This window comes from Saccostrea cucullata, unplaced genomic scaffold (assembly GCF_032062105.1).
Source record: "Saccostrea cucullata isolate Sc308-1 unplaced genomic scaffold, CSIRO_AGI_Scuc_v1 ctg286, whole genome shotgun sequence".
Taxonomy (NCBI): domain Eukaryota; kingdom Metazoa; phylum Mollusca; class Bivalvia; order Ostreida; family Ostreidae; genus Saccostrea; species Saccostrea cuccullata.
In genome coordinates, this window is record NW_026929666.1 from 9,916 (window position 1) to 35,821 (window position 25,906).

A 25,906-nucleotide genomic window follows, 5' to 3' on the forward strand; every position below is an offset into this window, starting at 1 on the left:
TTTGTTTTAATGAATTATTTATTTAATAAGCATTGGTATGCCGGGCGATGCAACCTTTAACATGGCGATTCTTCTATCTGTAAGTTTCTAAAAATAACTCTTTTGATATGAGCATTTGTCATTTTAAAAATGGCAATTTTTTCTGTAAAAGTTGCAAATTTTTCTTTATTCTGAAAATTCTATGAAATTTTAATATAAATGTTATATGGAGTGTCCAATCTATGAAGGGCTTTAAATAGCGTTAAAATAAGTTAATATAAAAGATATGAAAATAATAAGTAGATAGGGAATGACCTTAAGCCTAAAAGTCCATCAAATCAATTCAAATAAGAAATGGACCAAACACTAACCTTTAAAACAGCAGGGGTGTGAGCAGGTGTGAGGAAAGAGAAAGCATTCCATTACCTACAAATTACGCGTCGCGTGTCCCTTGTCATTTTTGTGACAGAGAAATCCTTAAACAATTTAGTTTTAGACTTTTATAAACGAGACTTTTCATCAAATTGTTTGTCAATAATTTGTCTGAATTAATAAACATACGTACATTTAACAAGCTTTTGTGCATCGAATGTGAAATAAAACCCCAGATACATGTATTGGTGTAAGGATATATTGTATATTATGTTCCTCTGTTATTAATGAAAGGCCGAAGCCAAGTCAACTGAGCTAGTTTTTTGATGGATTATATTAGGGAAAGTTTGGGATGAAAACAAAACTAGTCATCACGCTAGCATTACATTTAGTTGTTAACTTGTTAGCATTACCCTAACGGTTTTCTGTAGTAAAATATCTACATATGAAACAAATGTGTCAGCCTCTGTGGTTACTGTCATTTCAAGTTTACAGGAATATATCGGGCCTACAAATGAATGAAGTAGCTTTCATTGTCAAATGATTACGTCGTCGATATAACTAAATATAGACTTGAAAGCAACAAGAAACGCTTTCTTTTAATAAATTCTGCTTTTATATAAAAAACAAAAACAAATCTGCTAATAACGGTGCGCATTTTATAATCAGTGGTCTTTCTACACTACACATGTTTATCTTAATGTAGAATGTTATTTACATAACCATATGAGACTTATAGTCACTGAGCATTGATACTTGTTTTAAGACTGAAAGACCCGTTAAATAAGGAATGTACAGGTAAATATTGATCATTTTACCAGTAAGAATATGTAAGAACTAGAAAGAATTAAATTATTAGGTATATATAGGGACTTGAAATTTTAAAGAAAGAATTCTTCAGGTTTTCAAAGTCAGACTCTTTAGCATATATGTACTGTGATATGTAACAGTATTTTTACTTACGATCAAAATAGCAGGTTGTACAATGTGTATACTAGTATCAATCTTTAAATACAAAAACTAAAGAAAAGAAATTGAATTACTCCGGAATCTCCATATTTTTCTTTATATTATTTTTTTGATTTAGAAGATGAGATGATAACTCTTTGAGGAACAACAGCCTGTGGTTAAGACCTACTGTCTCATTACGTTCTTCAAATTTAGCCATATCATAAACATATTCCCCATCTAACGCTAAAGGAAAGCATTCCTCACTTTTCGTTGAAGATAGACATACATTACGTTCTCCAGCTTCCATTGTATGTAAACGATTCATTTCACCGCCAGTGTTTTCTTTATGTATGTTCTTCATTCGTAATGATGAGAATCTTCTGTGTTTCTGGAAGGGATTGTGTACTTCCTCAGTTCGTCGTAAACTGAAGTCGGAACTTTTCATATATGTCGACGAGGAATCGGAATATCTCCTCGTGAGCTGTTTCCGTGCGATTGGTTCCTCATATCCGGTTACACGGAGAGTTAGTTTGTTATACACCCCGTCATCGAATTTCTCCTCCTGACTAAATGCGGATAATTTGATTTCGTCTACTTCTGTTTTTATGGTACTATAATTTTCAGTTTCTGTTTTATAATATGCTGAGTTCTGAAGATTGCCGTTCGAGTGATGCATTCTGTGTTTACTTATGTCATACGGAGGAATATCTTTTAAAACACAAAAAAAAAATCAGAAACACATTAAATTTATAGGATTGGATAATTAGCTCTATAGTTTGAAAAATACAAGTATTTCAAATTAAAATCCTCGTAAAAATGGCTGAAAGTTATCATGAATTTTACCAACAAAGTTCTTTGTAGTTGTTTTTCTCCGCCTAAACCTGTATTTTAAAATTTAGTGATATTAAATCATAATATAAATAGAAATACGTATACATGTATCTACTATTATGTCTTCAATATAATCAATTAAATCATTCATTTCACCGATGCCTTTGATACTCCTACAAAATGTTTTTGCCTTAATCTTTGTTACATGTATGCATCTCTGCAACAACCTTTATCAGGTATGTTATAATTAGCAGTGCAATTAGAATAAATTTATACAATAAATAAAAATGTAACATTAATTAACAATTCAGTAATTATTATTTCACAAAAGGAAATGCATTTACCTTTGTTGCATATATTTTCCCGCAAAGACTATCATCAGGCAAAATATGATTGCTGGAATAATTGGAGCTAGGGTATAAATCAAAATTTCAAATTGATATCTTTTATACGGTTCCGATGAACCTGAAAATAAAAAAAAGTCAACGCAAATATTAATAGAACGAAATGCAAAGAAACATTCAAATTTGGAATTTAAACGTACGAAGCATATGACTATTTAAATGTTTATTTAAACAAAAACTTCGTAGGCAATGGCGTTTTTGTCTAAATGAATGGTTCAAGATATACTTAATGTATACCTGAATTTTAGATATGAAAATCCACTTGTCCTAAAAAGAAATTGGGTTTTTTTAGGTTGAACTTAATTTACGGTCTCCGAAAGTGCACAAGAACCAGGGTTAAAATGCTTTTTAATAAAGAGTTCTGAGTAAAATGATCACTTTCTATATAAAACGAAAAAAGCTTGATGAATATTTCTGATACAATTAGTATAGAAACCAAATAGGCATGTGTGCAGTGAGATTATACAGCGAAAACTGCGAGACCTATTTTATAAAAATTGAAAGGAAAAGCTACCTCGGCTATCCAAACGAATCATCGTCCAATCATAAAATCATGGATTCGTATAGTTTGAACGACGCCAGACACAAAATATTTATTCAAACAACTTGAAATTATTGAAATATATTTTGTTTATTTATTTCTTATTGGTTTATAGTATTTTTCAGCGGTATGTAAATTTCAAAGATACTACAGGAAGTTGAAAACTCCTGTTATTTGATGGAAATAGAATATCCCTATTCAGAGCATTGTTATAAACCTAGCACCATCGGATTGGGTTGCGCATCCCGTATATATGTAGTGAAAATATTTATGACGCTCGTTAATTATCATTTTGTTTTAAATTACCCAAGTGAAATCAATAATGGTCTAAAATGCACTAAGCAGAGTGGCATAATATTGATCATGATCGATCGTTTATCCTTGTGCAAGTGAAAAAATTCAAAATCAATATTTTTGATGCTATCACGAAATAAGCATTTCGTAAATTCTTTGGTCGATACAATGACCTTGTCAGCAAAAGCAATTTATCATGTTTATCATTGAGTCAAATCCCGACTGACGTTTTTCATACTCATTATTAGTTCATTATTCATTCACTGAATTGACGACCGATTTTTCCGTTATTTCCTGATCATGACAACGAACACACGGCGGGTGTTACTGGTCAGCAAGGGATGCTCACTCCTCCATGGCACCTGATCCCACCTTTGATGTTTTAGAGGTCCGTGTTTGCTCTGCTCTGCTCCTACATGTTGTATTTTGTATTGTTGGCCTTTGATATTGAATACTGTTTTTTATCTCCATATTCTTCATAAAATAGTGTGCATTGTTTTAATTTTTGTATATTTACTAACCTATGCTCTGTAGTAAGATATTAGCATACATGTTTGCCTTTGCAGACTTTGAGGTCGGATGCCCAGGAAAACTAGAAAGCCTCTAATTTAACTTTTTTTAAAACTCAGGTTATAAAAAATTAAACTTGAATTTTCAAAAGAGGCTTTTTTATTATCATTTATGCGGCCCCAGGTAATTCTACATTAAAACATTGTAGGTTTCTTTTTTTTTTTTTTTTTTTTTTTTTTTTTTGTTTGGTTTTTGGTTGTTATCGGTTACATTTAAACAATTTTTGGTTCTAAAATACTAAGTGAGGGTTCGGGCTCTCGTAAAACTGCTCTACACATTTAACAAGTAAGATTTTTTTTCTTTAAAAAATGTAATCTGACAATTACATCTTAACAAATTAAACTTTCTTTACATAATTAATCACAAAACTAACATCTTTCGTAGCTAGCGTCTACTCTTATTTTCTCCAAAACTGTAGCGAATAAAATAAATGTATGGCCATGTCTGAGAATTCTAATGAGATCGAAGATAGCTTCGAGACATGTAAGGTTAGAAAAAAAGAGATAAAGGTTTTGTCAACACACCTTCACAAATTCCTCTCTTACAATTCAAAATATTAGTTAGAAATGGATGCAGCTCACAAAGCGGATGTGATTGGTAAAAAAGTTGTGCTTTCCTACTGATGCTCTTACACTGAAGTTGATAGACGTCCGTGTTTGCTTTGTTCAATATTTATATTGCATCAATAGTCTTTTGAATATGATTACTGTTAAACAGTACATGATCACTCTTCTTTCTCATATCTCGAAGTATTGCTTCCAATTTCTACATATTTTTTTTTACATTTAATAATACATGTCATAAATTCAAACTATACTACAAACTGAGGCCGAATAATCTGCTTTCTAACCTGAGATGTTGCAGTTATGTTCTTCATCACAGTCAGTTTCACAGGTACACTTTTCTTTACAAAATAAACCATGCCATCCAACAGGGCAATGTTGTGAACAATTTAAGCCAAACAATCCAGGAGGGCAAGCTAGAAAACAAATCACTAGCGCAGCTGCTTTATTCTATTTTGATAAATACTGTATAATGATTTGAAGTGTGGCTGCTTTATTTATGGTCGAGGGTCCTATAGTAGTGCGTGCCCAGTAGTCGTGCACCATTTTGTTTGTTGTCAAAAGTTGGTCACGTGCAATGATATTACGTCGAAAACAACTGATTTTCAAAGAAGAGAGAAGAAAGTGCCTATTCTAAAACAAAAAATTAAATACGCAGAGGAAAAATTTATTAATTAATCAAATAAACATAAGCATCAATAAAAGCCGCCATTTTGCTAATACTCTTTTTAAAGTTGCTAAATATATACTCAACCTACACGGAAACGCCACCTATGGACACGGCGAGCACATGGCTAATTAGCATAATCATACATGATGGTCACTGGGTATTTCATTTTTTCTCTTTTGTCAAGAATTTTAAAAACTGACTTCATAAAAATGCTATTGTCCTTATACTGAAATTCGTAATTATTACGTAGGAATGCTTGTAAATAAAGAGTGATGAAAAGCTTGTGACTTATTTTACAAAAACATCGTAAACCTAATTAAATCAAAAAAATTCTAAAAATGATTAAATTGAATCCTTGAAGAATAACATCTTAGTCACCTGAAATTTGTTTTTGTTTTGTTTTCATTTTTCTTGGCCCAATACTTGCTGCTACATTTTAGCGCACAACTATTGGTCCAAAACAAATATGGCCAACGGAAATCTCATTTGTTTTGTGCCCCGATATTAAATTTGATAAAGCACTTAGAAATATTTTTAATAACAAGAAAATTAGACAATTACACGGTGAGGTAAAATATCAGATGAAATAACCGTAATTTTCATTTAATTTGTACTTAGCACTGATACTCTCTTAAGAGCACGACTACTGGGCACTCGAAGGTATTTTATTTTGAAAAATACGGTTTGATTTTGGAAAGTTCATTTTGGTTTCATAACTTTTAATAGATTTAAAGCTATATATCAAATTTTCACATCTTGCACGCGTTAATCTAGCTCCTTCCAAAATTGAGGAGCCTAATAATACTTAAATTCATAAAGCATATATTGAAATAAAGGTTGTTTTTGTAAGGCATTTAGAGACACAGTTTACGAGTTGCTATGTTTATGTCATGTTCATGAACTTTTTGGCTGGCCAAAATCGGTTTTACTAAGCTCATATTTTTATCATTTTATTCATATATATATTTCATTGTATTTGTGACAAATATTTCAATTTCCTTCTTTAATATCAGATTCTCTTGGATGTTGTTTTTTGATCAGTCATTAGAATGATTTCAAGTTCAATGTTGTTTATACACTATTTAAATGAAATTTATTTTGTAAATTTTAATAGGATTTCAATCAAATGTTTCAGTGGAATAACTGTGATGGTGTTTGCCAGCTTCTTATTTTCAATATTTAAAAAGTATGATAAAAACCTTACTTGGATAAGAATGGATCAGCCTTTTCCTTTTAATTAATATCTCTGTTGCTTAGTCGTAGGGCTTCTTGATCCGAAGGACCGGGTTCGACTTTTGTTAAGCGCGACGCAACAAACAAAATATGTAAAAGACCCTTCTTTTGCTAAACGTCATGGATAAGAAGTAAGAGTTTCTCATCTTTTAATTTAGATGCGAAATTAATTTGAAACTATTCATTACACAAACTAATGTCTTTATATGTGTGGAAAGGGACTTAAATATCATATATTCATTCACTTAATGCAACCAATGTAACTGTATCTCTACAAAAAAACTTACCTTGATCGCTACAACCGAATTGTTTGTCACATGTAACGCCTGGGCTACAATTGCATTTCTCTCGACAGAAATAGCCATACGTTCCCTTCGGACATATTTTCTCGCAATTATAGCCATGAGTGCCTGGGTGACAAGCTGTAAATATTCAACAAAAGGCATTTAAAAAGAATCATTTTAGTTTCTAAAATGTAAAATGTGAATATATTTTACAATAGTTAATAAAAAAAAAATTACAGATTAATATCTCATCAAAAAGCCTTAACGGTCACCTGAGTATTATAAAACACTGTAATGGATACGTAGAAGTATAAAGCAAAATTAAACTGATAAACGAAATAATGTTGCCCAAGAATTTAAAAAATCTGGTAAAAATACCCTTGCTTATTGTAACGTTCTAGACTCAAGTTATCCCCGTGGGATCATACTTGGTTTTCCCAATTCTTACAGGGATGATAATGAATGCAAAACATACAAATACAATCGACAATTGCCAGTTGTGTAAGGTATTTCATATATACACAAATGTTTTTGTCACTTGCCTAGAGCTACAATTGCATACATATAGACTGGGTATACAAAGTGGCCGTTTGCCACTTGTCACTAATTATAATGACTCCCTGGGTCTCCGTAATTCTTTGTTCACTGTGATAATTAAAAACAACAGTTGCTTCGAGTCTCTTGTCAACCTTGACTATTCTACCAGTTGCAATACAGTTTAACCTAACTGTGTACAGTAACAGCTTTTGCTAAACACATACATAATCTTTTAAATCAATCTTTTATATTTCTTTTTTGGTAAGAATGTGACTTTGTTTATGCATTCCTCATTTAAACCAAACTTTTATTTTCATTTTATTTCGAAATATGTATAACATTCTTTGTTGTATTAAAAAATTACCTGCTTATTAAATTACATACAAGGATTTCTTGATTAAAAACTTCTAGCAAAGGTCATTAGTCCTATATACTTTGCTTATTGTAATTGTGTACTCTGTTTGCCTCCTAGATACCCAGGAGCCAAAAAAAAAAACATATTTACTTATAGTTATATCTAAAATATTTACATTGAAATATTTGCATTACTCTGTTTTTTTAGAACTCAGGGGCAGAGGAGAAGAATTTCAAAGCTTTAATGCATTTTTGTAAATTAATCAAAAGCTCAAAAACTTCTTACCAAGGGGCCATGAAATTCACAATTAAAGAATAGATACCCTTTCTCATCATAACTATGCATAACGTTTGTTTAATTAATACAAAGATATTCAAAGCATTTTTTATTATTTTCAGTTGCAATAAATCCCGACCACGGAAATCCTGACCCAGATGCCATGAAATTCACAATTTTGGAAGAAACATCCTTGCTCCTCATAACTATACATTAAGTTTGTTTGTTAAATATCCAGGATGGAGAAGATTTTCAAAGAAATAATGCATTTTCACTAATTAATCTATATAGCTCCGCCCTAGCACTAGAAACCCTGACCCTGAGACAATGAATTTCAAAAGTTTGGTAGAGGGCTCAATGCTTATTACAATCCTGCAAACAGTTTGACCGCTTGGAGTCAAGGAGTAAAGAAGATTGTTAAAGATTGCATTAATTTTAGTGGTTTTGGCTCAACACTCGGGCCACAAGGAGGGGGGCAGGGACCATGGAATTCACATATGGTCCCCTTCACTGGCTATATGCCAAATTTGGTTCTAGAGAAAAAGCTTAACATGTTTAAAAGTTTACGACGACGGAGAATTGATTGATTGTATATTGTTTAACGTCCCACTCGAGAATTTTTCACTCATATGGAGACGTCTCCGTGAAGGGCTTCAAAGTTAGGCCTATACTCAGCACTCAGGGCCATTGGGCAGTGAGGGTTCTTTAACGTGCCAACGCCTAACGTGTCACGGGACCTACGTTTATTAAGGTCATATCGGAAAAACCCGTGACTTTCTCGTCTAGTGCTGAGTGCTTGGCGAAGGAACGGTCACTACTTATGTTAACGGCTTAGGTTTGACGCGGCGCAGGAACGAGAATCGAACCCGGGCCTCCCGATCACGGAATAAATGCTCTACCACTAGGCTACCGTGACCGATCACGACGACGAAGGAAAACAGATAGCAATAGGTCATCGGAGTGACTCAGATGACTTCAAAAAACAAGGTTTATTTGGAAAGATAGGAGAGTTCTGTCATAACTTTCCAACTAAACGTTATTTCGTAGCCAAATGACAGCAATGTGACAAGACGAAAAATGAGATGTAATTAACTGAGATAATTAAATTTTTCTTGTAACTTTTTGCCGAGAGATCAACGCAAAATTTACAATAATTAATGTAATAACACAAAATGTAATAATGCAATATTTAGATTATAACATTTTGCGTCATTTTTATTATCGAATGGGATTAACGCAAATTGTTTAAATTTTGTGAAGATTGATTTATTGATTGCATGTTGTTTAACGTTCCTATCGAGAATTTTTCACTCATACGTAGACGCCACCACTTGCCGGTGGAGAGCTGCAAATGTTGTCCTATACTCGGCACTCAGGGCCACTGAGAAGGGAGGGATCTTTTTCATAGTAGCACCTACTTCGACACAGGGCTTCGGCTTGGTTTCATCCGAATGATCATCTCCTTACTTCACGACTCTAGAGCAGACGCCCTAACTATTTGAAATGTCATTTTTTTTTTTTTTTTGCATTTTTTTCATCGCAAAACATCACAAAATTATTTAAACATGCCAAAACAAAAAGAAACTCAAGTTTTACTATAATAGTGCCTGATATAAAATATCAACCGAAGATAGTACAAATCAAGTCTATTTATATTCAATGGTGTAAAATATAAAAGGATTCAAACTCAATTTGGAAATATTTTGAAGGCATTGGCTTTAATTATATTAAATCATGTATTAATGTCAATCCCAGACCTATCTAACTTTTATTTTAAGTATCAAAAAGTTTATCATTTTTATGCAATAATTCAACCCAAATAGTTAAGAAAGATGTCATTATTAAAATATATGACGATGGAGAACTGAAAATGATGAATTGAAATTCTTTCTTTGCTTCTTTTTGGTTAAAACATCTGGATTTTTGCAAATAAAGGGTGGGAGAAATTTATCCTTAACATGAATATATATAAATTTGCATCTTACGGAATTGAATACATTTCTCAACTTATGAAAACTTTAAAATGAATTCTGGATTGATTCGATCAAGTTAGTGGTTAATATGAATAAAATTTTGATTCTGTTACTGTAGACTCACCATTGATTTTTAAACCCTAATATCAATATTGAAGGGAAACCTTTTATGGTAAAAACAATTCAAAATCAGAGCAGAGCAAACACTGACCACCTAAACATCAGAGGTGGAATCAGGTGCCATGGAGAAGTGAGCATCCCTGCCGACCTGTCACACCCGCCGTGTTTTCCCGGTCATGTAAGAGAAATAACGGAAAAATCCGTCGTCAATTCAGTGTATAAATAATACACGTAGTATGAAAAATCTCAGTCAGCATTCGACTCAGTGATAAATTGTATTTCCTGACAAGGTTATTGTATATCGACTATAGAACTTACGAAATGATGACTTTAAACGAGACAGCTGATATTCTTACTTCAATAACATGTTTGTCAATATTTACCTCGTTTCAGATATTGTTCATACATCGAGCATGCTATTGCGTATCGAATCAACTGAGATCATAAACTCCGTATGGTATCTTTGATCTCAAGCTCACCAGAGCTGCATAAGAATGAAAATTCCCATTTTTAATTAACAATACGTCATAGATATATCTAAATGTTGAGTTGAAGGTCACAGCAAGTGTTTTCTTCTTTTTACATATACGATTTTGCGCAAATTCTGCTCCATATGATTACAAAAATAGGCCTGCTAATAACTGAGCGCAATTAGTACCCATGGGAATTCAAAATTTTTAATTTATTCTTGGAAAACCTGGTCTCCAAAAACATTATAGATATTGTCAATCAGAAATTCAAGCATGTTTTTGATGTCAACTTCAGGATCTTGTGTGTGTACAATAAGAATGTTTTTTAACAAAATAATTTGGCAAATGAGCAATGGCAATGTAAAGAAAATTGACGAGTTCTATTTTGATTGAAAAAGCAGCTGTCATTGATATCAAAAAGCCTGGACTTTGATTTATCGTGGAAGAATGGTTGTGTATAAAGTCGAAAAGTCGTAAGTATTTAAGAAGCTGTTGATTTTGGTAAAATCTTGTGATTTCAAATTATCCAAAAGTTCCTTGGAATTTGTAATGCCCTCATCTGATTTACACCACTTCTTGAATATATTGTTGCACCGTACTATTGAAGTTTCTCCTTCACTTTCACTTCTGTTAATATCTTAGAAGTAAAGAAAGAGGCTTAGTTGAATATTTACTCGAACCCTCCATGTATCTTTGATTGTAAGGATTCTTATGAAATTTCAAAATCCAATAATGGTAGTTCAAATTCAATTTTGTTAATTTGGGATATTAATTATATTCAAAACTGACACATTATTTTGAAGAATGTATTCTTTAAAAAGGACACTCTGAGTATAAGTTGGATTACCATTTGTAGAATTAAATCCAAGTTCTTTTAAAATACAATTTTTACAATGAACCTTAGAAACGAAGACAATGTTGTTATTAAAGAGGCTAGGGGGTCAACAGATTATTTTTTATTAACCACCAGATATAACTTATTTTTTTTTAGATATGATATCTTGAGCTGTCAACTATCATTTGGCAAAGAAAAATTTCATAAACTTTAGTTTGAAAATTTGATCAGTTTATTATATCTTTATATGGAGCTCTTCTTCTAAAGGAGATCAAAATACTGAAATAGTCTAAAAATGGCCACGACCACCCAGCCTCTTTAAGAGGAGCAATTTTGATAAAAAAAATTTAGGAAAATCAGAAAATCCTCTTGCTGAGTTTTATTGCTATCTTGTATCAAAACAAAAAAAAACTTTTATGAAATTCTAAAGTAAATTTCTTCATTAACAGCTGGTTACAAGAAGTGATTGAATTATTTGTCTGAATTTGATAGCAAGGAATGCAAGATAATTCCTGAATTACCTTTCTAAGTTACAAAAAAAGTTAACTCAAGTAGTTTCATATAGAAAATCTTAATACTTAATAAATTACCATTTTAAGTTACAAAAATAAACTATACTCTTAAACAGAATTCTTACGAAAAATTTGAAACTATTTTTTTTTTTTTTTTTGTTTATTGAAAATAAGAAAGGTAGTTTCTAAGCAGTGTATTTTTTTTTTTGTCCAAAAAAAGAGACAATTGAACATATACTATTGGAATGTGATCTTGTACCATCACTGCTTGAAAATTTTGAACATTATCTCCAGCGGAGAAACCCCCAATTACTTATTAAAAGAATATTTATTCATGTATTGAAGGAAGAAATAATAACATAAAGCCAGTATCTAAATTTCATGGTTAAAATACATGTATGATATTGTACTTCTAGATGTACTGAAAACCTCTTTAAATGTGCCTTCTGCGATATAACACTTGACTATTTCTTTTACCAAACACAAATCATTATACAAGAATGGTGAAAAAGAAAGAAATGAAACTTGTTCGAAGAGATGAAAACAACTTTTCTTCCTCTCTCTCTCTCTCTCTCTCTCTCTCTCTCTCTCTCTCTCTCTCTCTCTCTCTCTCTCTCTCTCTCTCATTTAAACATAACAATCCCTTATTAAAATATATGACTCTTTTTATTTGATAGATTGTCCTTTTTTTATTTTTTCACTCAAAGAGGGTCTAGGTTGATCGATGGTATACTGTTTAACGTCCCTCTCGAGAATTTTTCACTTATATCGAGATTCCACCACTTGCCGATGGAGAGCAAACTTTGTCTTATGCTCGGAACTTAGGGCTGTTGAGCAGGGAGGGATATTTTTCGTGCCAGCATCTCCTGTGACACGGGACCTCGGTTTATACAGACTCACACAAAGAACTGGTCTCCACGTCCCACAGTGGGATTCAAACCTGCGACGTAATTAAGGATCAACTCCTTACTTCGCGACTCTTGAGCAGACGCTCTTACCACTGCCGCACGCTGGCGACTAAAAAGGGTCTAGAAGAGTATTGAATATGAAACCCAATTGCAAACAGAGTACAGCAAAGCATTTATAAATCTTAAACGCACCTGAGCATTTTTCTTTGGCGCGTTGATAGTAACTGTAACAACATTTAAATTCTCTGAAATTAGATGGATTAAGATACATGGTGATGTTATGAGTAAAAACTTGAGTGTAAAGCGTAATTACATTAGAATACTGAATAATGTATAATTTGAATTGACAATATAGAATCAATACAAATAGAAAGGTTTCTTTTCTTACCCGTCAGAACCGGTGCATACTCCTTTTGGAACACCTAAGTCAAGTATAATAATTTTCATAAAGAAGCTCTAAATATGCTTCAAAGGTTTATAAAGGAAACTTTAGAATTAATGAAACAATTATATATTGATTAAGAAACTTAATATCACATACATCCTTTAACAGGATTACATGTTTCTTCAGTGGTACATTTACATTTTCCACGACAGAATTCTCCATATAAGTTTTCGGGGCACGTTTGTGTGCAATTTTTTCCATATGATCCTCCTGGACAAACTGTCATTGAAATTAACAAGAAAGTGTAATTATTTCACAATAAATGAGTTGTGAAGTACAAGTATGATAAATGTTTCTGTTCTAAATACTTTCTTTTTCTAATTTTGATTACCTTTGCATGTTCCGTTTTCTTCATAGTAACCATCACAACAAATGTTTTCTTTCCTGTTAATGAAAGTTTTTATATACAGGGTGTCCCAAAACATATGTTACACGTTTAATCATCTATAACTTTATCAAACCAAAAGCATTCACAAAAATATTTTGTCAACATCTAGTGGATTAGCATACATTTTATCTGACAAACTTTCGAGAAATTCTGTTACAAGGTCAGGTAATAATGATGTCCTCATGACGTCATCATATTTTTAATATAGAACCGTCATGTGAACAGCTGGTAAAAATTGTGAAACTTTACTATGGGTCTAAATCTGCTACTTTAATCATTAGAACCATGAGAAAACAACATCCTTACTGTAATAAAAGTGCTCATCAGAATACAATTTACAAATTTGTTAGGGAATTTGAAGTTAAAGGCAACAAAAATGACAAATGAATTATTAATGGTACTAAATGACCCAGAAATGCCCGTACCAAAAAGAACATTAATACCATTTGATAGAATTATTAATGAAACTTGACAAAAATCCCTTATATGGGTCCTGCATGAACAAGATAACACCTTTTGTAAATCTAGTGTTCATTAAATACTCACATTTGATTTTAAATTGATTCCTTACAAGATAAATGTAAAGCAGCTTTTGAAAGAGACATAAATTAGAAATGATTCAGAGTTTGCCAGTTGGATTTTAATTAGACCCAACTCTTAAAATTTATCAGATGCATCTCTGATGGTTTTCCGATGAAGCGCACTATGTTGTGAAATAGAATCTTAAATTCTGTTGTTTAGTGAAACCCAATTTTTCTGTGGAAAAACCTCTAAACTGTTGGAATGTTCTATTTAAAACTTGAACAAAGAACTTAGAAATCGTGTTCAAATAATGTATATATTAATTCAAAGGTACGTCATTTGGAACATGTTGTAAAATGACATATGTTACTCTAAGGAAGAAATATTGATCATTAATAGGAAAACTGTGACAAATGTATGTCTGATAATAAATTTTTATAACAATTTTATAATATATTTTAAATTTCAATAATGTAACTTGAGGCATAAAATTTTCATAACGGTTTAAAAGTGTAACATGTGTTTTGGACACTCTGTTCATGCATATGGTTAAAGATATCAAAAGCAAGTTCTAAATTTCGACATTTTATTTTTGCAAGGAACAATAAAACTTTGATTTGTCTTCATTATCAAATTATTCGAAATCAAAACTCTAATATAAGAGGATTGATCGGAAAAATTACGGACACCTGTAGATATCAATAAGAATTTAACTATTAACGATGTTCGCTACTCAGCTTTTTAAGAAGATTTTTGTATTGACTTCTATTTGAAAAAATCTGAAATTCGTTTTAGTTCTAACAATAAATTTGGATTCTATAATTCTAATTTAACTATACTCAATTAAAACCCCATGATAAAAATCCATAACAAAACATTAAGTTATGTACTATTTTTTGTGGCGGAAGGTTTTTTTTTTAGAAGAAATATCATTTTTTTCATCTTTTGAAGTATTCAGTATTGTTAAGTTTGGATTCCTATTTTTTTATGCAGCCTTCACAAAAAAATATTTTGTGTAATGAACTGTTCTGTACTGATCTTAAATTATATATCAAATTAACTTTTATGAATTCTATCATTATATTTGGCAAATATATCAAATATGTCGTGAGAGTCCTTGAAAAAAAAGAGCCAAATTTAAGCCTAAAATTAGCATTATTTTACTAACATCCAAAAATTAACATTACAGATTCCCACTTTGGAGTCGGTGATGTTAATTTTTGGATGTTAGTAAAATTATGCTAATAATCTGACATCTGTTATTTCATTTTCTGAAAATATGAGATAGATTTAATCATTCTGCTCAAATTCAGGCAAATGACATTTCTTTCAAATGATTTTATTTTTTTTTAAAAGAGATACAATGACGCACAAAGAGGAAAATTGACAAACGTAGAATTTTCGCATACCCCTCGTAAATTTCGTGCATTTCCTGAAAGTATCAAGTATTAATATCAGTGCAAAAAGGTCACATTAATCGCTCCGAAAAAAAGCGCACTGCACGATGAGCCCATTTTTTGTTTTATTTTTTTTTATTAAGCTATCTGTGGAGATTATAAAATATACATGGCAAAACATTCTCAATACTTTTGATGACAGCTGGAGCCCACCTCCTTAAGTATCAAAATTAACAAATAAAAATTATCAAATGATGAAAAAGTTATTATTAAAGAGTTTATCCTATTATCATTACAGGTTCTTTTATTCTTATCAAGTTGAGTAAATCGTTTTCTTTATTCCAAATGTTATATTGTGCCGTCCTTTGGTGTCTAGCTGACAAGCGTTTTAAGTTCCATGCGTGTTCAAATTAACTCAACATATTGAAAATGATCTGGAAAGTATTGCACGTGGAGGGAGATATTGCTTTGATATAATAATAGTAAGTGGTTCAACGTGGAGGGGGGATATACGACTAGAAAAATACTGTAGTAAACTTTAGTTTATTACAGTTAACTATAGTGATACCTTTGACACTATGAAAAATTTTATTTAGCATAATGATAACTTTTGAAAGTTTCAATTACTATACACATAGTGATAACTTGACACTTTACTAAAGTGATTACATTGAAAACATTGATTTACAATAGTGATCAACTATGCCAAATTAATAATAATAATAATAATAATAATAATAATGATAATAATGATAATAATAATAATAATAATTTATAGAAGGTAATCCGATTAGTGCGAACACTAGTCTTCCTTGGGACCTTCTTTAAAACACATATACAATGTTTTATACAATAATAAAGAGAACTAGATGCGATCTCGTTGCACGCAACGAGTAGGTCTTCCGTCCGATATTTGATGGAATAAGACCTGTGTTGGGATAATTCCACTGATAGGATAAAAAATGTCAAAAACGCACAAGAATTCTTCAAAATATGTTTAGAAACACAAAAAATTGTAGGATCTATCAATTCCAATCAACTTTCGGTACTACTTCTTCACTTCCGGTGCGCCCGTATGTGCTCGAAACTACTTTCAACTCTGCATCAAGCATGCAGTAATCATCCCTGAAAGTTTCGATGGAAAATACTCAGTTTTAGACAACTTCCGGTTTGAACGAACCGTACTTCCGGTGGAAATATTAAGATGCTACGCATTTTTTAAATCTCTATAATGAACAATTACATTCATTAGAAAATAAAAAAATAAATCGCTATACATGTACATGTAATTAAATTACATGTACTTCCGGTTTACAACGGAAGTGTCGTCGGAAAAAATGAACAAATTAAAAGTATGCATATTGTTGGGAACATTATTTTGACCATCTTTTGTTCAATATTGCTTATCAAAATATTCACGCTTTTTGAGATATAAAGCGTCAAAGATTTAGCATTTTAGCCCCTTGTGGCCCTTTGTTACGTAGCATATGATCAATTTTTTAGTAAATATTGTTGCAAATCGTTAAGTTGAATATCTTTGCTTCAGTAATGTATCACAAAATATTGATCATTACAGAGTTAAAGACGAGAGACTTTTGGCCCCTCTGTGCCCCTAATCTGAAGGGCTAACCCCATTTTCTTCATATCAAATGGAAGGCCTTACTATATTGCAAATTTTTTATTTTATATATCTTAACAAAATATTTACCAGTAAAAAGACATAAAAGAAAACGTATCAATTTTTGCGAGATGCGTATAAGCCTATTTTTCGAGCCCAGGCGAGCGTCGATGCCTTTTCCCCTGGAAAGGTCTATATGCAAAATGTCACAACTACTATCCTTCCTCTACCTTCACTGAAAATCTCAAGTCGATATCTTAAGTCGTTTAGGAGGAGATCTCAGGACAAGCCTACCCTCTTAAAATCTGAAAACCGTCCATATCTCAAGACCGGAAGTGACGTCATCAACGACGAAAATTTCCGACAAGGTTCAGATGAATATCTATCAGATCTGAAAGTTTGGTGAAAATCGGGCCAGCTGTTTTCAAGAAATCGCGTGCACAAAATCGGTAAGAAAAATAATAATATTAATAGGGAAAAAGAAACCGAACGAAAACAATACGGTCTTCCGTTGGAGACGGAAGACCTTAATAATAATAGGGAAAAAGAAACCGAACGAAAACAATAAGGTCTTCTGTTGGAGACGGAAGACCTTAATAATCACAAACATGGAACAATTAAATATAAACACTATGTTACAATAGAATAAATTATACACTTTCGTTTCATTATGAAGTTAAGAGGAATGAAAACATTTTTGTTTTTCATGAAGAACGTCTCATAAGTAAAAAAATTTCAACCCTACTTTTAAATATTGAAAGGGATTGGGAATTCTTTATACTTATAGGTAACTCCTTCCAGATAAAAACCCCTGAATACTGTAAAGAATTTTTTGATATATTAGTTTTATATTTTGGTAAACGAAGTTCTGAATTTGTCTCTGAGCGTAGCGTGTATGATCCACAACTCTGAAATTCAAAAAAATCATGTATATAATCAGGAGATATACCATGAAATGTTTTGAACATCAGAATGCTTTTCTGTAATTATAAAGTTCGTGAACTGTTAACCAGTCTAAAATGTTAAACAAGGGCATTGAAGGTGCGTAATATTTTTCATTTTAAATATTGGCTGCTCGTTTTTGAAGTTTGTATATTCTATCGATGTGAGTTTTAGGAGAGTTACCCCAAATAGATAGACAATATAAAATTGATGGTAAAATAAATGCGTTATAAAACAGCTTTCTAGTATGCAATGGAAGGAACTTTTTTATTTTTCGTAAAGTAAGTAATTTATATGCAAGAGTTTTGTAAACTGCATCTACATGACTAGTATATTGAAGATTATGATCAATGTGAACACCTAATAATTTCTCTGTTGTAACATTTTCAAGGGGTTGGCCAGAAAGTTGTAAACGAAGATTAGCATTTTCTAATTTTGATTTATTTTGTTGTGTTCCCATTAACATACATTTAGTTTTGTCAGTATTCAAAATATCTGATTTTGTTGACACCAGTTTTGTATTTGATAAAGGTCTTGATTCAGAGTTGCTTCAATATGTGAAATATTGTTATCATGAAAATGTATTGTAGTGTCATCAGCAAACATATCAATATTACAATGTTCAACAGATAATTATCATTACTATATAACAGGAATAACAAAGGACCTAAAATAGAGCCCTTTGGCACACCTGTTGTGACAGGCAGTGATTCAGATGTGCACGCACCAATTTTAACACTCTGAGTTCGATCATTTAAATATGATTCAAACCATTATTGAATTGATATAGGATCAAAGTTGTAGCATTTAACATGTTTAAGTTTAGTAATAAGTATATCATGATTTACGAGATCAGGTACTTTGCTAAAATCCAAATAAGTAATGCCAACGAAATTTCCTTGATCTATTGCATGCAGCTATATAATTAGCAATTAGTTTTCGATTTACTATGGTAAAAGCTTTGATTTACTATAGTAAAAACCTCGAACACTTTGGTGTAGTGATAACTATGACACTATAGCGATCACTTTGAACACTTTGATTTACTACAGTGATCACGTTGACACTATAGTGATCACTTTGAAAATTTTATTTTACTCTAGTGATAACTTTGACACTTTGATATTAAGGATGTTAACAACATTGAATTAAAAGGCACTAAAATATGACTTGACAGTATTCTCCCCGACGGATTAAATTTTAAGATTTTTTTTTTTTTATCAGAGGCAAAATATATAGTGATGTTTCCCTTACGCATGTCGTTTGGGAACCTTCTTTGACCTCGAATGAAGTCGTACATGTATCAAATGGTGCAATTATCTTACGAGGGTCGTTCAATAAGTAATGCAACACACAGTTTATCATATTAAATGTTGAGGCATTTAATTTTATTTTTTACACAGTTGAAAAGGTCTACTTAAGAGGTCTTGAAGACAGAAAAGCCCATGAATTTTCCTCTTGTCTTCGCAAAGAAATTCACTTTTAAGGTAAATATGGTCACTACACTGAGCAAAAAACTGTTTATAAATTATATCTACCAAGAAAATGAAAATAACAGCGTATGTGAAAACAGAGCTTTTTACATAAATCCCCGACGAACTCATACTTAAGATATGATTTTATATGTAGAAATAAGTTATCTTAAATGCTGTATACTTTTCAGATGGATACTCCGGTTTCACAGGTAGGAGTCTAACAAAGTAAACAGAACTTTTTCCATCGGTCACATTAGATAGATCTAAGACATTGTGAGATTTTTTTTATTCTCAAAACACATAAAAACAATCAAAAATAGATTGTATAATGTCAAATATGTCATGGGAAATGATATTCATCAGTGCCTTTGGGGAATCCCTAAAGATGAGTATGCTGAAGATTTCTGTGCATGGATACAAAGACATAAGACGTAAAGGGTAACAGGGAACGCCTTGAAGAATTGAAACTATTAAGAATATGTATTATGTACTTTTTCATATTGTCAGATGACATGTTGCATTATTTATTGAACGACGCTCGTACATTCTTTCTAACATGTAATGACCGTCGCAGTTGGTAGAGCGTCTGCTCTAGAGTCTCGGAGTAAAGAGTTATCCGTACAGTGTACGTAGTGGGTTCGAATCCAATTCGGGATGTGGAGATTACTGGTAGTCCTTCGGATGAGACTGCATAAGCAAAGATCTCGTGTCGCAGTAGGTATTGGCACGAAAGGGGTCTCTCAATGCTCAAATGTTTTGAATTGCGAGCATTGGTTAAAATTGCAGCCTTCCACCAGCAAGTAGTTGTGTCTCCATATGAGTTAACAATTTTTTTTAATTATGCAAACAAACAAAAAAAGTTTAACGACCAGTATAGATTTTTTCTACAGATTGATGTTGGATTTGCATCTTCAAAGAAGAGTATGATCAGATGAACAAACTAGAGTTTCACAACAAGTTAAGGGGTTTGGCTTTAAGACCAGCAAAACAGGAAAAGATTCATGAGGTGGAATGAGTTAAGGTAAAAATAAAAAAAGAAACAGTTTTAGAAATGAGCGGTTACAGAAAGAGACATGTTATTTTTTGACGAAATAATAATATACAAGAGATCCATCAGGAAAACGCTTTAAAGGTAATCAGTCTCTAATAGCAACAGATTCAATGAAATTGAATAACAGGTGTGTAGATGTTGATCATGAATACTCGGTATATTTAGAGAATATTCCTATTTATTACTATATGCATGTACATGCAAGGGTGGGATGTGCCCTAATTTATGACCTTGAATCTTGGTAAGAGTTATCTTCCTCTATTTTTTAATAAATAAAAAAATCCATTTTAAAAAATTTATCTACTTAAAAACCTATGTTCAATTGTCATTCTATTTCTAATGCTTCAATGCATCGTTCCGCCACTTATTTAATGATATTCTTATCGTTTGAATTTTTATTGGGAAAAAAAAACGCTTTTTCCCATTGACTTCAATGCATACTTCCAAATTTTTAATTAAATACCGGTTAAGTAAACAAATTTTTGAAACAAATAGTATCCCGCGGGCATTCCTTTTCTACTATAGAATGCTTTAATTTAATATCAGACTATTATGTATTTGATGGACATTTCAGGGTCGTATTCGGGATGGAAATCCTCAATAGAGAATAGAGGTTGGTCGTTAACATGGAGTATGCAGGTGCAACTTTGTAGTTCTTGGAAGTTCTCCATGGAAAATTAACCTCAAACACTTTCAAGTAGAAAATGACTATGTAATTATGCATATAAAGCAATTTTGAGCATTATGTTTTCTTTACGGATACTTGATTTAAAGATACAATAATGTTTACCAAATAAATTTGTGCACAGTATCGAATTCTTTAAAATATCCGATTAAATGTCTGAGCAGTCAACAGAACGCTTCCATATCTTAAAAGTATATGACTTAAGATTTAATTTTATTATCGAAGATGAACAATACTCTCTTTATTTTTTAAAAAAGAGAATGTTAAAGTATTCTTTAAAATATTTCATGGATTTGGAAATTTAAAAGAAATACTTACCCTTTACAGATCCCTAAGCCCGGTTCAGTGGCTACACTTATTAATGGAAAGAAAAATGGAGAAAAGGTTATAAACAAGAATGTTTTGACAATCTTCATGGCCTATCAATCAACTCTGTTGAATCAGGAAGCCGTCTACAACATATTAAATAGTTTTAAAATCAACCTTTGATGATTAGGTGCGGTTCATGTCATATGCATTTTAAGCATCCATGTAAGTATCGCTAAAAAGCAATTGAGATTCCAGCACATCCATACGATACAGATTGTTACCAAATTAATTTTACGATGTCCCACTTATTGGAACCAAAGCGTTCTCTGCTGATAAAACTTGGATGTATACATGACTCATTTGGGGAAGTAGACTCAAAAACATTAACATATCTGTAATTAGAAAGTCTCCACTTAGAATATAAATACGGAAATATATTTCAAGCACTATGTATATTATATTTGTTTTTATGATAAAGCCCATTAATTTTATAAACTTTTTTTTCACTAAAGCTATAATTAATAATTATATACATATTATCTTTATTTAAATAAATTGAAACATTTATATAGAAGTTGACAAATAAAACCATGGTCGTTTAAATATACAAGAAAATCCACGAATGTAAAAATCTAAGAATATATCTTTAGAACAAAATTGCATTTATGTCATTTTTAAAATTTCTTATTTGGTGATCATGGGTCCAATACGGGAGCCCTGGAGGGACACCGACTAACTTAAATGTCATATCGAAGACCGTTGTGCATATATTATCCCTTGTTTACAACTATCGTTGATGTCCCTGGCATACCCAACAAATTCCTTATATCTCCATATCATTGATATGAAACAAGCATTCTGAGAGTACTGCTCAAGCAATACATGTCCTCTACCGGGTTCCCCTTTCTCTTTAGGATGCAAACTTGTTTGGAAGATTAATTTAGTGCATACTGTAACAAACCCAATCGTAATTCCAATTATGAAAAATTAAAAATGCCCTTATTTAGTCAAAAACCAATGAAGCGGAAGGAAATTCAAAATTGATCTGTAACTCATCAAGATACACTCATATACCAAAAATCAGCTCAATATTTGCAGGCTTTTTGATAAAAGTGTTGAAAACAAAGTAGGACAGACTGACAGACAGATATAGGAACAGCTAGGCGGACGGACGGACAGACGGACAGACTCAGAGGAAACCTATAGTCCCCTCCGGTTTCATCGATAGGGGACTAATAAAACTGTAAATGTAGATCTAAGAATTGTCAAATATACTGTATTGAATTACACGAAACCTCTCATGTCAATTTCAAAAATCCCCGCCCACTGACGTCAGAACAAAGTCAGACTCACGAGATTTACATGCATATTAAAATTTTCATAGTTCCTGACATTTCTCTTCGCGATTTTTACATTGAGGTTGAATTATCAAGAAATCAACTCACCTAACTTTCTAAGAGTTACTATAAATGGAAATATTTTGTAATTTATTTGGTGTGACTTATTTGTACTGACTTTAACTACGTGTAACGTAGTAATAGACTATGTGAACCTTAGCTTACACTTATTATTGAAATGATATTTTAATTCCTATTTTAACTGTGTTTTTGTTTGTTTAATTGTTGTTTAACGTCCAGGACATGTACAGTTGTGACTACTAAGTTTCTTGCGTTAATATCTTGTTAATTTGTTGTCATAACATAATTTGTATCTTATTTTTCTTATTTATTATTTCTTGTTACTGAGTACTTAATTGCTGCTTTTTATTCTTTTCATTCCCTATCAAAAATGAGATTCGTAAATTTACTTAACATTTTACTGGTCATTTGCAAAATTACTTTGTTAAAAACACATCCTGATTGTACAAACAAGTACTCTGAAGTTGCTATTAAAAAGAATACTGCGTCCCCTATACTGTATCTGGTTTTTCGAAACCCATTTTTTCAAGTCAATAGTTTTTTTCCTCTCCGCTCCACATAAACCCGTGACCGAATAATTAAAAGTTTGACGGGTTTTACTGTCACGACCATCTAGTGCGATTACACATTTTGAACTCTACTGACCTCTGCTATTAGCCAATCAGAATAAACAAATTCAACAGAGAATTCGAGATAAAATTGGAAGTCGGCAATAATTTCAATATAACTCAGCTAAAATGCTTTAGCTGGGCTATCTAATGATAAAGACGCTATCCTTGGGATTAAACTGGCGGTTTTTTCTGTTTACGATTTAGTTTCAGTTTAAATAAAACAATGATTCTGATTGGTTCATGCAAACTTCCATAAGGCCAATCAGAGAACGCATTTCTAACCCCGACAAATTTAATTTGTTCGGTCAAGGGTTTATGTGGAACGGAGCGGATCAGAAACTCTTGACATGGGAAGATGTTCGAAACCAGGTTTTGCAGCAATCTATTGGAATTCTCATAGATACCAATTGCACCCTGCTATTAGCAGATCTATTTTGTATTCATATGAAGCAGAATTGGTTGAAAATTTTTCGTGGCTTTTCAACTCGACATTTAGATATGTCGAACACGTATTGTCAATTAACAATTATTGTGATTTCCATTCTTATGTCGACATGGCATATCACGGTGAGCTTGAAATAAAAGATACTACAGAGTCTGACACATTTATTTCATATTTGGAGACCGGTCACGGTAGCCTAGAGGTAGAACGTTCGCTTCGTGAGGCCTGGGTTCGTTTCTCGTTCTCGCCGCCGCGTCAAACCTAAGACCTTAACCTGACTGAAAGGAAAAAGAAACGCATAAAAACATAATATACGAAAACTTTTTGACTTTGTGGCCGAAAATTATGAAAATTGGTCATATGTGTATTTTTGTTATTTTGCACTAAAATCGCTTGTCAAAACAACTTAACCATGTTTGCATGGCGTCACATAGGGGAAGTGATAAAAAAAAACAAAATCACGTGTATGTTGATGATGACAATTTTATGATCACATTTTGTAGTGTCATTCGATGCATTAGAGTTTTTGACATCTTTTTCCTTATTTCTTGCAATCATGGTATCAACATTTATATTAATATCATCCCTGCCAAACTGAAATGTTCATAACACATGGGTAAAGGTGCAAAGGAAAAATATATTACAAATTTGAAGACTGTTAGCAGTGATATAAATGATCATCCGCGGGTTATGTATTTTTTCTGCAACAGCTGCTTCCGTTAATTCCAGTGATAACAAACAAAGAAAGCATTTTATTGTTTAAATAATGGCAGTGTCCATGTTTTGCAATGGGAAGCCCAGAATATGTGTAGGATGAAAAAGTAATAGAAGAAGCACAACGGCAATATGTAACTAGTGCTAATTGTAACGGGGACCGTTACAGATGTTCCCCAAACGCTCCCCAAGTCCCTTTTTGTGCCTAATTCCTTTAAGACATTTTTAAAAAAATATGATCAGTATCGAAGGATTTCATCAAAGAATCATAAAACGTACAATGATATCAACTATATGTCATTTAGCGCATTGTACGAGCACGCACTTGCATGTACATGCAAGATGATCATAGCATGTTGTCTAAACAATTAACATATCTATAATATTATATTGTGAGAATAAATAAAAAAATTCTTTACAATATACATTTTAATGTTGTTGTTTTTTTAAATATTAGCCATTTTGCGTATTTCGCGCGCGCACATGCATGAATGAATGTTCGGGCATTCAATTTTGATAGTACCATTATGTAGGAATCCATTGTACCTATTCATATTCTAAATTTTATCCCGTTTGGTTGAAGACTAAGAAAATTATAGACATTTAAATTTTCAGCCAATCAGATTGCAGCACACGTGCATGCGCATGCTTTTCATGATGATTCTTATATACCATGCTGTAGATCTTTATAATGTATAACCATGTTCAAAATTTCATAGGATTTTCTCGAAAAACAAGAAAGATATTGAGACTTAAGTTTCAGCAAATCAGAGCGAAGCGCACGTATATGCGCGTGAGATCTTGCTATTTTGACCATGTCATCTAGTCTATGCTTCTAATATATCCTTATATTATAAGTTTTAAAACATTTCATAAAAAAATTAAATAGTTACGTCTATATCAATTATATTGGACATTTCTGGTGTTGCACGTGTGCGCTCTTGCAAGCACACGTGCTTGCACATTCTTTCATGATAATTCTTTTATATCAGGCTGTAGATCTCCCTTATGTATGACTGTATTCAAAATTTCAAAGGATTTTATCAGAAAACAAGAAAGATATTGAGACTTCTGTTTCAGCCAATCAGAGTGAAGCAAACGTGCATGCGCGTAAGATCTTGCTATTTTGACCATGTCATCTTGTGTATGCTACCAATATATCCTCATATTATGAGTTTCAAAACATTTCATCTAAAATTAAAAAAGTTACG

General features: G+C 32.1%; 2 protein-coding genes across 2 annotated transcripts; both read right to left on the reverse strand.

The window, feature by feature from the left end:
* Positions 1 to 288: 288 nt before the first annotated feature.
* Positions 289 to 2,585, reverse strand: LOC134281678 (uncharacterized). The gene is made up of 3 exons (XM_062764113.1): positions 2,478 to 2,585; positions 2,146 to 2,183; positions 289 to 2,010 (listed from the first exon to the last, which is right to left on the reverse strand). The coding sequence occupies exons 1-3, from the start codon at positions 2,510 to 2,512 to the stop codon at positions 1,391 to 1,393; spliced, it is 693 nt and encodes a 230-aa protein (XP_062620097.1). The 5' UTR covers positions 2,513 to 2,585; the 3' UTR covers positions 289 to 1,390.
* Positions 2,586 to 13,211: 10,626 nt separating this feature from the next.
* LOC134281685 (multiple epidermal growth factor-like domains protein 10) lies at positions 13,212 to 21,825 on the reverse strand. The gene is made up of 3 exons (XM_062764119.1): positions 21,520 to 21,825; positions 13,455 to 13,507; positions 13,212 to 13,342 (listed from the first exon to the last, which is right to left on the reverse strand). The coding sequence occupies exons 1-3, from the start codon at positions 21,615 to 21,617 to the stop codon at positions 13,212 to 13,214; spliced, it is 282 nt and encodes a 93-aa protein (XP_062620103.1). The 5' UTR covers positions 21,618 to 21,825.
* Positions 21,826 to 25,906: the final 4,081 nt, after the last annotated feature.